A 12048-nucleotide genomic window follows, 5' to 3' on the forward strand; every position below is an offset into this window, starting at 1 on the left:
GGCCTGGGGGGGCGGAGGCAGGCACCTCATTGGTCAGAGCCACCCCGCGGCAGGGGAGGTTAAGCTCAAGGGGTGGGAGGGGTTTTCTAGCGTTGGGCGTCTTCACCCATTGGTTGACCCAACTTGGGTGGGTGGGGGGGGGGGTCGTCAGCCATTGGCTGGCTCAGCCGGGAGGTCAACGCCCATTGGTTGACCCAACCAGGGTGTCTGCACCCATTGGTTGACCCAACTGGGCCTTCTTCACCCATTGGTTGACTCAACCGGGTGGTCAACGCCCATTGGCCAACTCAATTGGGGGGGGCGTTTCTTAGCATTGGCCGTCGCAACCGGGGCACCTTCACCCATTGGCTGATGCAACCAGGGGGATCAATACCCATTGGCTGACCCAACTGGGCCTCCTCCACCCATTGGTTGGCTCAAGTGGAGGGTCAACACCCATTGGTTGACCCAACTGGGTCTTCTTCACCCATTGGTTGACCCAACTGGGGCGCCTTCACCCATTGGCTGGCGCAACCGGGGGTCAGCACCCATTGGCCGACCCAACTGGAGGGGTCTTCACCCATTGGCTGCCCCACTCGGCACCTCCGCCCCATTGGCCGCCCCCCGGGGCCCTTCTACCCCACCTCTCACCCCATTGGCTGCCCCCCAAGCTCCCCCCCCACCTTCCTCCCCACCCCATTGGCCGCCTCCCACTCCCCCCGCCCCTCCCCCCCCGCCGGGGTTCCCCCGTGCCACCGACCTGCTCGCAGGGGGGCGGGGCCAAGCGCCCGCCGCCGCTTCCGGTGCCGCTGACGCGCTTCCGGTGCCGCTCTTAAAGGGGCCGGCGACCAACGGGCAGCGAGTGCCGCACCAGCGATGGCGTTGCCCCTTTAAGAGCCCCCCCCGCGTTCGCTGTGGGCCCACCCGGCAGCTCTTCAAACGGCGACGCTCTTCAAGCGGTGATGGCGGAGACTAGTGGGCCCCACGGTGGGTCTTAAAAGGGCAATGCCAAATGGACCCCCCCCCCAACGCTCTTAAAAGGGCTTTGTGTCAAAACAGCCCCCACCCACCCAGCTCTTAAAAGGGCTACGGCATGACACGGTGGGGCCCACCATACCATTAAAAGGGCAATGCCGCTAAACCCCACCTCTTTGGCTTTCACATCGAGGGGAATTCCCCCCCCCCGTCCTTCCCGGAAAGGGGGCGGGGCTGCAGGCAGAGTGGGCGGGGCTACCGGCCCCCCCGCCAATGACATCAGAGCAGCCGGCGTGACATCACCAAGACGCTTTATTACACGGGGAGGGCGGTGAAGGAGGCATCACATGGGGGGGGGGGGAGGGGAGGAGCCGCTCCGGGGCTGCGGGAAAGGCGGGGTGGGGGGGGCGGGGCGAGTGGGGGCAAGCCCCGCCCCCTCACCGCGAGGGCCCCGCCCCCCCGGAGGGCCAGGACGAGGTGGAGGACGGAGCCGCCCTGGATCTTGTAGTCGGCCGCCGTCTTCTCGTCGTTCCTGGGGGGGGGGGGGGGGGCGGGAGGTCAAAGGTCGCCCGGATGCCTGGCCCCCCTGGCAAGCTCCGCCCCCGAGCCCCACCCCCTCACAGACTCCACCCCCTCCTGGAGGGCCCGCCCCCTGCTCCACACATCCCTCCCAAGCCCCGCCTCTCACCCAAGCCCCGCCCCTTGCCCCAGCTCCTCACGCCCCGCCCCCTGAGAGCCCCCTTAAGCCCCTCCCCCTGCCCTAACCCCACCCCTCTGCCTTAAACCCCGCCCCCTCCTCAAGCCCCACCCTTCCCTAAACCCCGCCCCACCTCCCTAAACCCCACCCCTTTCCCTGAGTTCCTCCTCCCTAAGCCCTGCCCTAACCCCTCCCCCTTAAGCCCCACCCCTCTTAAGCCCCGCCCCTTCCCCTCCAAGCTCCACCCCCACCCTCTCCATCTCCCTCCCCCCTTGACACCCCTTTCCAGGCCCCCCATGCGGCCCCGTCCCTCCTTTTGGGGCCCCGCCCCCTGGTGCCGAGAGGCCCCGCCCCCTCCCGGAGGCCCCGCCCCCTCCGCGAGGCCCCGCCCCCCCGGGCGCTCACATCTGCTTGCCGCTGTAGATGAGGCGCTGCTGCTGGGGGGGGATCCCTTCCTTCTCCTCCACCCGCTCCTTGATGCGCTCCACCTGCCCCGCGGCATCGTGGGACGCTGGCGGGGGTGGGGCTGGGGGCTCGCCCCGCCCCCCCAGCCCCAGGGCATCATGGGAACCCGGAGGATCCACCCCCACCACCCCCCCCAGCCCCAGGGCATCCTGGGAACCCGGAGGATCCACCCCCACCCCCACCCCCCCCCCACCCAGCCCCAGGGCATTGTGGGATGCCAGGGAAGCTCCCTCCCCCCCCCAGCCCCAGAGCATCCTGGGAATCTGGAGGACCCCCCCCCACACACACACCCAGTCCCGGGGCATTGTGGGAACCCGGAGGACCCCCCCACCACCCAGCCCCAGGGCATTGTGGGATGCCAGAGGACCCACCACCCCAGCCCCAGGGCATCATGGGAACCCGGAGGAAACCCCCCCCCCGCGCCAGAGCATTGTGGGACAACAAAGGAGCTCCTTCTCCAGGCCCAAAGCATCATGGGAGCCAGGAGAAGCCCCCCCCCAAGCCCCAGGGCATCATGGGAACACGGAAGACCCCCCCACCACCACCACCCAGCCCCAGGGCATTGTGGGAACCTGGAGGAACCACCCCCACCCAGCGCCAGGGCATTGTGGGATGCCGGAGGACCCCCTTTCTCCAGCCCCAAAGCATCATGGGACACCGAAGGACCTCTCCACTGGTCCCAAGGCATTGTGGGATGCCGGAGGACACCCCCCCCCTCGCCCCAGGGCATCGTGGGAGGCCGGGGGAAGGACCGTGGGCCCCAGGGGTTGCTGGAAGGCGCTGGATACCCCCCACCCCCTCCTCGCCGGCAGCCCCAGAGCATGCTGGGAAGCGGGGGCGGGGCCTGCCTGGCTCCACCTCCTCCTACCTTGTCCGTGGGTTCGATGTCGATCTCGATCTCCTTCCCGGTCAGCGTCTGCCCCGGGGGGGGGGGGGTGGAGCCTCTCAGTGCCCCGCCCCCTTCCCAGCGTGCCCCGGGGCACGGCAAAGGGCCCCTCTAACCCCCACAATGCCACGGGGTTGTCCGAACTCCCACAATGCCCCGGGGCAGGGCCTGGTTTCCCCCCCCCCCCCGAAAATCCCACAACACCCCAGGGTCCCCTCGGTCTCTTCCCATCCCACAATGCCCTGGGGTTGTCTGAACTCCCACAATGCCCCGGGGCACAGCCTGGTTCCCCCCCAATCCCATAATGCACCAGGGTCCCCCCAGTCCCCCCCAATCCCACAATGCCCCGGGGCCCCCCCTGGTTCCCCCCAATCCCACAATGCCCCGGGGCAGGGCCTGGTTCCCCCCAATCCCATAATGCACCAGGGTCCCCCCTGGTTCCCCGCAATCCCACAATGCCCCGGGGCAGGGCCTGATTCCCCCCCAATCTCACAATGCCCCGGGGGTCCCCCCGGTCCCCCCCCAATCCCATAATGCCCCGGGGACCCCCCCGGTCCCCCCCAATCCCACAATGCCCCGCGGCCGGGCCTGGTCTCTCCCCCCCCCCCAATCCCCCCCACACACCCCAGGACTGGGACATCCCCCCCCTTCAGCCCCCCTCTTCCCCACAATGCCCCGCGGCCCGGCCCCACCGGGGGTGGGGGGCCCCCCCCCCACACCTCCCACAATGCCCCGCGGCCGGGCCGGTTCCGCCGCCCCACAATGCCCCCGCGGCGGGGGGCTTCACCTTCACTTTGATCAGCATCGTGGCCGCGCCGGCTCCGCCTCACCTCTGACCCCCGGAAGCGAACTCCCTCCCCCCCCCCGGCCTTGCCGTCACTTCCGCCTTCCCCCCACTCCTCCCACCGCAGAGTCCCCGCGCGGACTCCATTTCCCAGCGCGCCGCCGGCCGCAAAATGGCGGGCGCCGCGGGGGCTGCTGGGAGCTGTAGTTCCGCCCGCCTTCCTTTTTCCCCCACCCGCCTGCCATTGGGCGGCGTGGCGGCCGCTCAGGGGCGGCGCGGCCAATCAGAGGCGGCACCGCCGCAGCCGGCCCGCCCCCCCCTCCGGACTGTACCAAGGCGGAAGCGCGTGGGGGGGGGGGGAACACGGACACCATTTACCGCTAAACAGGGGGGATAAATCCCATCATGCCCCGCGCTTGATCACGTGGTGCACCCCCCCCACCCTTCCCCACGCTCCCATTGGCCCCTCCTGTCCCCCCACCCCCACCCCGGAACCCCATTGGCCCGTTATGCCCTGCTCCCCCCCCCCGCTGGGTCACGTGGTTCAGCCCAGCCCCTCCGTTCAGAGCAACGGGCTGAACCACCCGGAATGGGGGGGGTGGGGGGTGGGGCCGGGCTGGACCAATGAGCTGCGGCGGCGCCCGAGGACGGACCAATAGGAACCCGGCCGGGGGGGGGGCGGGGCAGACGGCGCAAAATGTGGCAGGCGGCAAAACTCCATGGCTCTTTATTTGGCACCGCGGGGCACCGCCCCGGGGGAGGGGCCCGGACGCCTGGGTCCACCTGTGGGGGGGGGGGCAATTAATGAGGAGGGGGTAATTAATTAACCGGGGGGGGTTGGGATCGGAGGGGGGGGAGGGTCACTCACCGGGCGGGGGCAGGGCGCGGCGGGGGAGGGGCAGGGGCCCGGCCTGGGGGGAAAAGGGGGGGGCGAGGGGGGGCAATTAATTACCCCCCCAGGGGTTTAATTACCCCCCGACCCTTAATTATCCCCCCCGGACCCTTAATTAGTCTCCTGACCCCTAACTACCCCCCCCCAGACTCCAAATTGCCCCCTAAAACCCCCCAATTGCCCCCTCCAGACCCTAAATTGCCCCCAAAAGCCCCCGAATTGCCCCCTCCAGACCCCAAACTTGCCCCCCCAGGACCCCAAATTGCCCCCAAAGCACCCAATTGCCCCCCAAAAACCCCCAAATTGCCCCCTTCAAACCCCAAATTGCCCCCCCAGACCCCATATTGCCCCCTAAAAGCCTCCGAGTTGCCCCCAAAAGCCCCCAAATTGCCCCCTCCGGACCCCAAAATTACCCCCCAGGACCCCAAACTGCCCCCCAAACCCCCCAAATTTGCCCCTTCCAAACCCAAAATTGCCCCCCCAGGACCCCAAATTGCCACAACCCCCCCCAAATTGCCCCCAAAGCCCCCAAATTGCCCCCCAAAAGCCCCCAAATTGGCCCTTCTTCCAGCCCAAAAAATTGCCCCTCTGGACCCCCAAATTGCCCCCAAAAGCCCCGGAATCGGCCCCGGAATCGGCCCCGACCTTCCCGCGGGTCGACCCGTCGCTCTCCGTGTCGCTGACGACCTCATCGGCGAATTCTGGGGTGGGGGGGGGAGGGGGGGAGTGAGGGCGGAGCCCGGACGCCTGGGCCCCTCCCTTTCCCTCCCCCCCCCATTCCCCTTTTCCCGGCCGTTACTCACCCAGGGGCGGAGCGTGGAGAGGGCGGAGCCTGCGGAGCCCAGGGCGGGCTGAGATCCTGGAAGGGGAGGAGTCATTAAAAAGGAGGGGGCGGGGTCAGCAAAGGGGTGGGCGGGGTTTAGGTGGGGGGAGGCGGAGCCACTTACCGGCGGGGCGGCTCCCGGCGGAGGGATCCAGGCGTCCGGGGGGAGGTCGGGGAGGAGGTCAGGGGGCGGGGCAAAGGGCCTGGAAGGGGGGCGGGGCTATGAGGGGTGGGCGGGGCTTATGGGGAAGCCCCACCCTCCCTCCCCCCCGCCGCAAGTAATCCCTCCCCTGGCTGCGTAGCCCCACCCCACGCCGAGGCCCCGCCCCCAAAAGTTAAGCACCGCCCCCCAGGAGCGAAACCCGCCCCCCCTCTTGCCAAAGCCCCGCCTACCGCAGTGGGCGTGGCCCATGTCAGCCAGGTACCGGCTCAGGATTGGCAGCTCCCGGGGGCGGGGGCCCGGGCGGGGCGTGGCGCCAGACGGCTTCCTGCAGCTGGGGGCGGGGCCAGGGTCAGGGGGGGCGGGACTCGCCCCGCCTCCTCACTTAAGGCTCCGCCCCCTCTCCCAGCACTCAGGCCCCGCCCCCACGAGGTCGGGCTCCGCCTCCTCTCCCCCCAAAACCCGCCCTGTCCCGCAAGCCCCTGCCCTCCTCCTGCCAAGCCACACCCCCTGCGTGGGAAAGCCCCGCCTCCTGTGCCCCGCCCCCTCCCCTGAGGCCCCGCCCCCTCCCCTGAGGCCCCGCCTCCCCCCTCTCCCAGCTGCTCAACCACCCCAATCCCTTCCATTGGTTGCTCCCTGCAGTCCAGGCCCCGCCCCCTCCCATCACCCCCCTACCCAGGCCCCGCCCACCTCCACAAGCTCCGCCCCCCAGCAAAAGCCACTCCTTCTTCTCCCACAGGCTCCACCCCCTCCCCACCGTCTCACCCCCCTCCTCCTGCCAGTCCCGCCCTCCCCCCGGCCACACCCACAAACCCCGCCCCCACGCTCAGGCCCCTCCCCCCGTGATGAGCCCCGCCCCCTCCTCCAAGCCCCACCCCCTTTTTTCCCGCCCCCACCACAACAACCCCTTCCCAGCAGCCAAGCGCCTCCCGCCCTCCCCGGGCCAGGCCCCGCCCCCTCCCCCAGGCCCCCGCCCCCTCGCGGCTCAGGCCCCGCCCACCTGGCGCAGGTCCGGCTGGGGCAGGGCGCCCTCCAGGCGCTGCAGGTACTCGAAGAAGAGGCGCTCAAGGGCCCGCAGGAAGGGCTCGCCGTACTCCCCGCCCCGCTGGGCCCTGCGCCACGGGGCACTGGGAGCCACTGGAGCGGACTGGGGGGCACTGGGAGGGACTGGGAGGCACTGGAGGGGACTGGGAGGGGACTGGGGGGGATTAGGAGGCACTGGGAGGGACTGGGGGGCACTGGAGGGACTGGGAAGGGACTGGGACGGGACTGGGGGGCACTGGGAGAGGACTAGGAGGGGACTGGGGGGGCACTGGGAGGGGGACTGGGAGGGGATTGGGAGGCACTGGGAGGGGACTGGGAGGCACTGGGAGGGGATAACGGGGTACTGGGGGCACTGGGAGGGACTGGGAGGGGGATAACGGGGCACTGGAGGGACTGGGAGAGACTGGAGGCACTGGAAGGTGCTGGGAGGGGACTGGGAGGCACTGGGGTGCGACTGGGAGGCACTGGGGGGACTGGGAGGGAACTGGGGGGGAATGGGAGGCACTGGGAGCCGCTGGGAGCCACTAGGAGGCACTGGGAGGGGACTGGAGGGGACTGGGAGACACTGGGACTGGGAGAGCACTGGGGGGGATTGGGAAGGACTGGGAAAGACTGGGAGAGGACTGGGAGGGGACTGGGAGGGGGTTTGGACACTGGGAGGGACTGGGGAGGGGCACTGGGGGGGATTGGGAGGGACTGGGAAGGACTGGGAGGCACTGGCGGGGTTCCCTCAGGGTAGCCAGGCCTGACTGGGAGGCACTGGGAGGCACCGGAAGGGCAGTAGGAGGCTTTGGGGGGCACTGGAAGGGACCCAGGGGGGCACTGGGAGCCACTGGAGACGCTGGGAGGCTCTAGGGAGAACTGGAGGGCAGTGGGAGGCTCTAGAGGGCACTGGGAGGCACTGGGAGGGCACTGGGAAGCACTGGGAGAACACTGGGAGGCTCTAGGGGCACTGGGAGGCACTGGAGGGCACTGGGAGACTCTAGGGGGCACTGGGAGGCACTGGGAGAGCACTGAGAGGTTCTAGGGGGCACTGGGAAGCACTGGGAGAACACTGGGAGACACTGGGGGAACTGGGAGGGCAGTGGGAGGCTCTAAGGGGATACTGGGAGGCACTGGGGGGCACTGGGAGACACTGGGATGCACTGGGAGACCCTTTGTGTGTCCCCACCCTGTGAGATCCCTCACGATCCCGCGCGATCCCATATGATCCTGCATGATCCCATGCGATCCCGCTCGATCCCACGTGATCCCACTCGATCCCGCTGGATCCCGGGGCCGGTACCTGCAGGTAGGCCGCCCGCCGGCTCCGATCTCCCAACAGCGCCAACACCAGATCCCGGAAGCTCTCCTGGGCTTCCCCCACCATCGCCAGGTCCCGGGGGGTCTGGGGAAGGGGAGGGGGAGGGGGGGGTCAGGGGACTCCTGGGCCCCTCGTGGGTGGGTGGGTGGGTGTCGTCCCCCCCCCCCCGTCACCCACGGCGTGGCCCTGGGCGGCCGCCGGCGTCTCGCCCTCGGGGAAGAAGGAGTCGACGGCGTCGAGGACCTTCCCGTCGGGCTGGGCCTCCTGCAGCATGCGCACCACCACCTGCAAGGCATCGTGGGAACGTGGCCGCCGCCCCCGGGAACGTGGCCGCCTCCCCTAGGAACATGGCTGCCTCCCCTGGGAACATGGCCACCTCCCCTGGGAACATGGCCGCCTCCCCTAGGAACATGGCTGCCTCCCCTAGGAACATGGCTGCCTCCCCCGGGAACATGGCCGCCTCCCCTAGGAACATGGCTGCCTCCCCCGGGAACATGGCCGCCTCCCCGGGAACATGGCTGCCCCCCCCGGGAACATGGCCGCCTCCCCTAGGAACATGGCTGCCTCCCCCGGGAACATGGCCGCCTCCCCGGGAACATGGCTGCCCCCCCGGGAACATGGCCGCCTCCCCTAGGAACATGGCCGCCTCCCCTGGGAACATGGCCGCCTCCCCTGGGAACATGGCTGCCTCCCCTAGGAACATGGCTGCCTCCCCCAGGAACATGGCCGCCTCCCCCGGGAACATGGCTGCCACCCCAGAGCAACATGGGTAACAGTGTGAGGGCATGCAGGGAACATGGCCGCCACCATAGGGCAAGGAACCAACATGGCTGCCACCATGGGGAGTCCTGGGAACATGGCTGCCACCCCAGGGCAACGTGGGTAACAATAGAAGATCATGCAAGGAATATGGCCGCCACCACCGGGCAAGGAAACAACATGGCTGCCACCATGGGGAATCCTGGGAGCATGGCCGCCGCCCCCCGGGAACATGGCTGCCACCCCAGGGCAACATGGGTAACAGTGTGAGGGCATGTAGGGAACATGGCCGTCACCATAGGGCAAGGAACCAACATGGCTGCCACCATGGGGAGTCCTGGGAACATGGCTGCCACCACTGGGAACATGGCTGCCTCCCCCAGGAACATGGCTGCCTCCCCTAGGAACATGGCCGCCTCCCCTAGGAACATGGCTGCCTCCCCCAGGAACATGGACGCCTCCCCTGGGAACATGGCCGCCACCCCAGGGCAATGTGGGTAACAATAGAAGAACATGCAAGGAACATGGCCGCCACCACCGGGCAAGGAAACAACATGGCTGCCACCATGGGGAGTCCTGGGAACATGGCTGCCTCCCCTGGGAACATGGCCGCCACCCCCCAGAACATGGCCGCCGCCACGGGGCAGCTTGGGAACGTGGCCGCCGCAGCAGAGAACACTGGCAACATGGCCGCCGCCCTGGCAACATGGCCGCCGCCATAGGGCATCATGGGAAATGGAAAAAAAAAAAGGAGGCAGGAAAAACATGGCTGCCGCCATGGGGAAGGGAGTCAACATGGCTGCTACTGCAGAGCATCATGGGAACATGGCAGCTGCCATAGGACAGCCCACAAGCATGGCCGCCACCATGGTAACCTGGTGCATGCTGGGAAGGGGGGGCCGGCCATGCTGGAAAGGGCAGCGGCCATCTTGGGCAGCCCAGTGCACGCTGGGAAGCATGGAGGCCATGTTGGGGGTGCCAGGAGCCACGAGCACACTGGGAAGGGCAGCGGCCATCTTGGGTGCCCCAACGGAGGAGGAGGGAGGCGGCGGCCATCTTGGGAGGACTGGTGGAGAAGGTGGCGGCCATTTTGGGAGACCCAGGGGAGAAGGAAGGAGGTGGCGGCCATCTTGTGCTGCCAGGTGGAGAATGGGGGGGGAGGGCAGCAGCCATCTTGGGTGCCCCGGGGGAGGAGGGGGGGAAGGCGGTCGCCATCTTGGGGGGCCTGGTGGCCATCTTGGGCGGGCGGCAGCCATCTTGGGTGCCCCAGGGGAGGAAGGGGGGAAGGCGGTGGCCATCTTGGGGGGCCTGGTGGCCATCTTGGGCAGGCAGCAGCCATCTTGGGTGCCCCGGGGGAGGAGGGGGGGAAGGCGGTGGCCGTCTTGGGGGGCCTGGTGGCCATCTTGGGGGGGCAGCAGCCATCTTGGGTGCCCCGGGGGAGGAGGGCGGGAGGCAGTGGCCATCCTGGGGGGCCTGGAAGGAAGGTGGTGGCCATCTTGGGCAGCCGGGTGGAGAAGGGGGAGGAAGGTGGCGGCCATCTTGGGGAGACCGGTGCATGCTGGGAAAGGGACGGGGGACGGGGAGAGGCACGGGGGATGGGGGGATACTCACGGCTGCCTGGAGGCCCAGGCGGAGGCGGGCGCCATGACGGTAGCGCACGGCCCCCGGCGCCGCCCGCCCCACGGCCTCGAGGAGCCCCAGCACCCGCGGGAACTGGCCCAGGCTCCGCCCCCGCACCACGTGCCACGCCCCCGCCAGCGCCAGCCGCAGGGCCACGCTGGGGCTGCGGCGGGGAACCGGCGCGGGGGGGGGGGAGGAGGCGGGGTCAGCGGTGAGGCTCCGCCCCTCCCATGGGGGCCACATAGCCCCACCTACAGACCCCTCCCCAAATGAGTAACCCCGCCCCCAGCCCCATAGCCACACCCCCAGCCCCATGGTCCTGCCCATGGCACCACCAATGGTCCCTTAGCCCCGCCCACAGTCTCTAAGCTCCGCCCACATCCCCATAGCCCCGCCCCCCAGCCCCATAGCCGTGTAGCAGCCCTGTAACCCCCTCCCCAGGCCCTTAGCCCCGCCCCCAGCCCATTAACCCCACCCCATACCTGTAAGCCCCGCCCCTGGGGCCATGGCTGGGTCCAAAGCCCCGCCCCCAGGCTCATAGCCCCGCCCCCCAGCCCTGAAGCCCTGTAGCAGCCCCATAACCCCACCCCTGGCCCTTTAGTCCCGCCCCCAGGCCCATAACCCCGCCCTGAATCTCACAAGCCCCGCCCAACAGCCTTAAGCCCCGCCCCCAGGCCCACAGCCCGCTGCTGCGTCTCTAGCCCCGCCCCCAGGCTCTTGGCCCCGCCCCCAGCTCCCTAAACCCACCGGGACCCCTTGGCCCCGCCCCCGGGCGCGTAGCCCCGCCCCCAGGTCCCGCCGCGGCACCTCCCCCCCCAAAGCCCCGAACCCGGAAGTCCCGCCCCCACGCGGCGCCGTGCCGCTCCCCTCCCCCCCCCGCCGCCGTCCGTCTCCCCCCCCCCCCTCCGTTCACCTGACGTCACTTCCGCCCATGCCGGGGTGTGGGGGGGAGGGAGGCGGCGGCGGCGTCACTTCCGGGCGGGCCCCGCGGCGGCGGCGGCGGCGGCGGCGGGAGGGCAGCGGCGGCTCCGCGCGCCCCGTGCGCGCCGCGCCGGAAGTGACGTCAGCGCGCCGCCGCGCGCCGCTTCCCTCCCGCCCCCTCCCGTCCCCATTGGCCCGCGGCGCCGCGCTCCCCGCCCCGCGCGGTGACGTCACTGCGCCGGCCCCGCCTCCCCGCCCCCCCCCCCCATCAGCCCGCGCCGGCTCCGGGCAGCGGCGGCGCCTTCCGTTCCTCCCCCCCACGTGACGTCACCCCGCAATGACGTCACCCCCGCAATGACGTCACAGCGGCGGCGTCTCATCAGCAGCGGTTTATTCATAGCGTGGTGGTGGGGGAGGGGGAGGGGGAAGGCACGGAGGGACCCAGGCGTCCGGGCCTGGCTCCGCCCTCTCCCTCCTCCCCCTCCCGCGGGGGTGACGTCACGGCGATGACGTCACCCCGGGAGCGGCTGGGGCCGGACTGAGACCCCTCCCCCCTCCCCTCCCCCCCTCCCGCGGGGCCTCCCAGTGCTCCCAGTTGCCTCCCAGTGACCCCTGGGCTGGTCCTGGTGCCCCTCCCAGTGCTCCCAGTAACCCCCAGTGCTCCCAGTAACCCCTCCCAGTGCTCCCAGTAACCCCCAGAATGGCCCCCAGGGCTCCTTTTCCCATCCCAGTGCTCCCAG

General features: G+C 70.0%; 2 protein-coding genes and 1 long non-coding RNA gene across 3 annotated transcripts; all 3 read right to left on the minus strand.

The window, feature by feature from the left end:
• Positions 1-1269: 1269 nt before the first annotated feature.
• NEDD8 (NEDD8 ubiquitin like modifier) lies at positions 1270-3867 on the minus strand. Its single transcript, XM_067314960.1, has 4 exons — positions 3790-3867; positions 2985-3032; positions 2057-2139; positions 1270-1486 (listed from the first exon to the last, which is right to left on the minus strand). The coding sequence occupies exons 1-4, from the start codon at positions 3805-3807 to the stop codon at positions 1270-1272; spliced, it is 366 nt and encodes a 121-aa protein (XP_067171061.1). The 5' UTR covers positions 3808-3867.
• Positions 3868-4497: 630 nt separating this feature from the next.
• Positions 4498-5538, minus strand: LOC136995185 (uncharacterized). The gene is made up of 4 exons (XR_010886783.1): positions 5482-5538; positions 5324-5379; positions 4655-4697; positions 4498-4569 (listed from the first exon to the last, which is right to left on the minus strand). It is a non-coding gene; the product is annotated as an uncharacterized lncRNA (long non-coding RNA).
• Positions 5539-5624: 86 nt separating this feature from the next.
• TINF2 (TERF1 interacting nuclear factor 2) lies at positions 5625-11430 on the minus strand. The gene is made up of 7 exons (XM_067314989.1): positions 11301-11430; positions 10379-10550; positions 8186-8293; positions 7991-8092; positions 6662-6788; positions 5895-5995; positions 5625-5704 (listed from the first exon to the last, which is right to left on the minus strand). Exons 1-5 carry the CDS (start codon positions 11318-11320, stop codon positions 6726-6728), a joined length of 465 nt encoding a protein of 154 aa, XP_067171090.1. The 5' UTR covers positions 11321-11430; the 3' UTR covers positions 5625-5704; positions 5895-5995; positions 6662-6725.
• Between the last annotated feature and the right edge of the window lie 618 nt (positions 11431-12048).

The sequence above is a fragment of the Apteryx mantelli genome, chromosome 39, assembly GCF_036417845.1.
Source record: "Apteryx mantelli isolate bAptMan1 chromosome 39, bAptMan1.hap1, whole genome shotgun sequence".
In the NCBI taxonomy this organism is placed as follows: domain Eukaryota; kingdom Metazoa; phylum Chordata; class Aves; order Apterygiformes; family Apterygidae; genus Apteryx; species Apteryx mantelli.

Coding starts and splice junctions, on each gene's coding strand:
- TINF2 (XM_067314989.1), bottom strand. CDS start 11,320: ATGGGCGGAAGTGACGTCAG. Junction 8,093..8,185: donor CGGCCGCCCAGGGCCACGCC/GTGGGTGACGGG, acceptor CCCCTTCCCCAG/ACCCCCCGGGACCTGGCGAT. Junction 6,789..7,990: donor GGCGGGCGGCCTACCTGCAG/GTACCGGCCCCG, acceptor AGTGGCTCCCAG/TGCCCCGTGGCGCAGGGCCC.
- NEDD8 (XM_067314960.1), bottom strand. Junction 2,140..2,984: donor ACATCGAACCCACGGACAAG/GTAGGAGGAGGT, acceptor GCCGCGGGGCAG/GTGGAGCGCATCAAGGAGCG. Junction 1,487..2,056: donor ATCTACAGCGGCAAGCAGAT/GTGAGCGCCCGG, acceptor CCCCCCCCCCAG/GAACGACGAGAAGACGGCGG.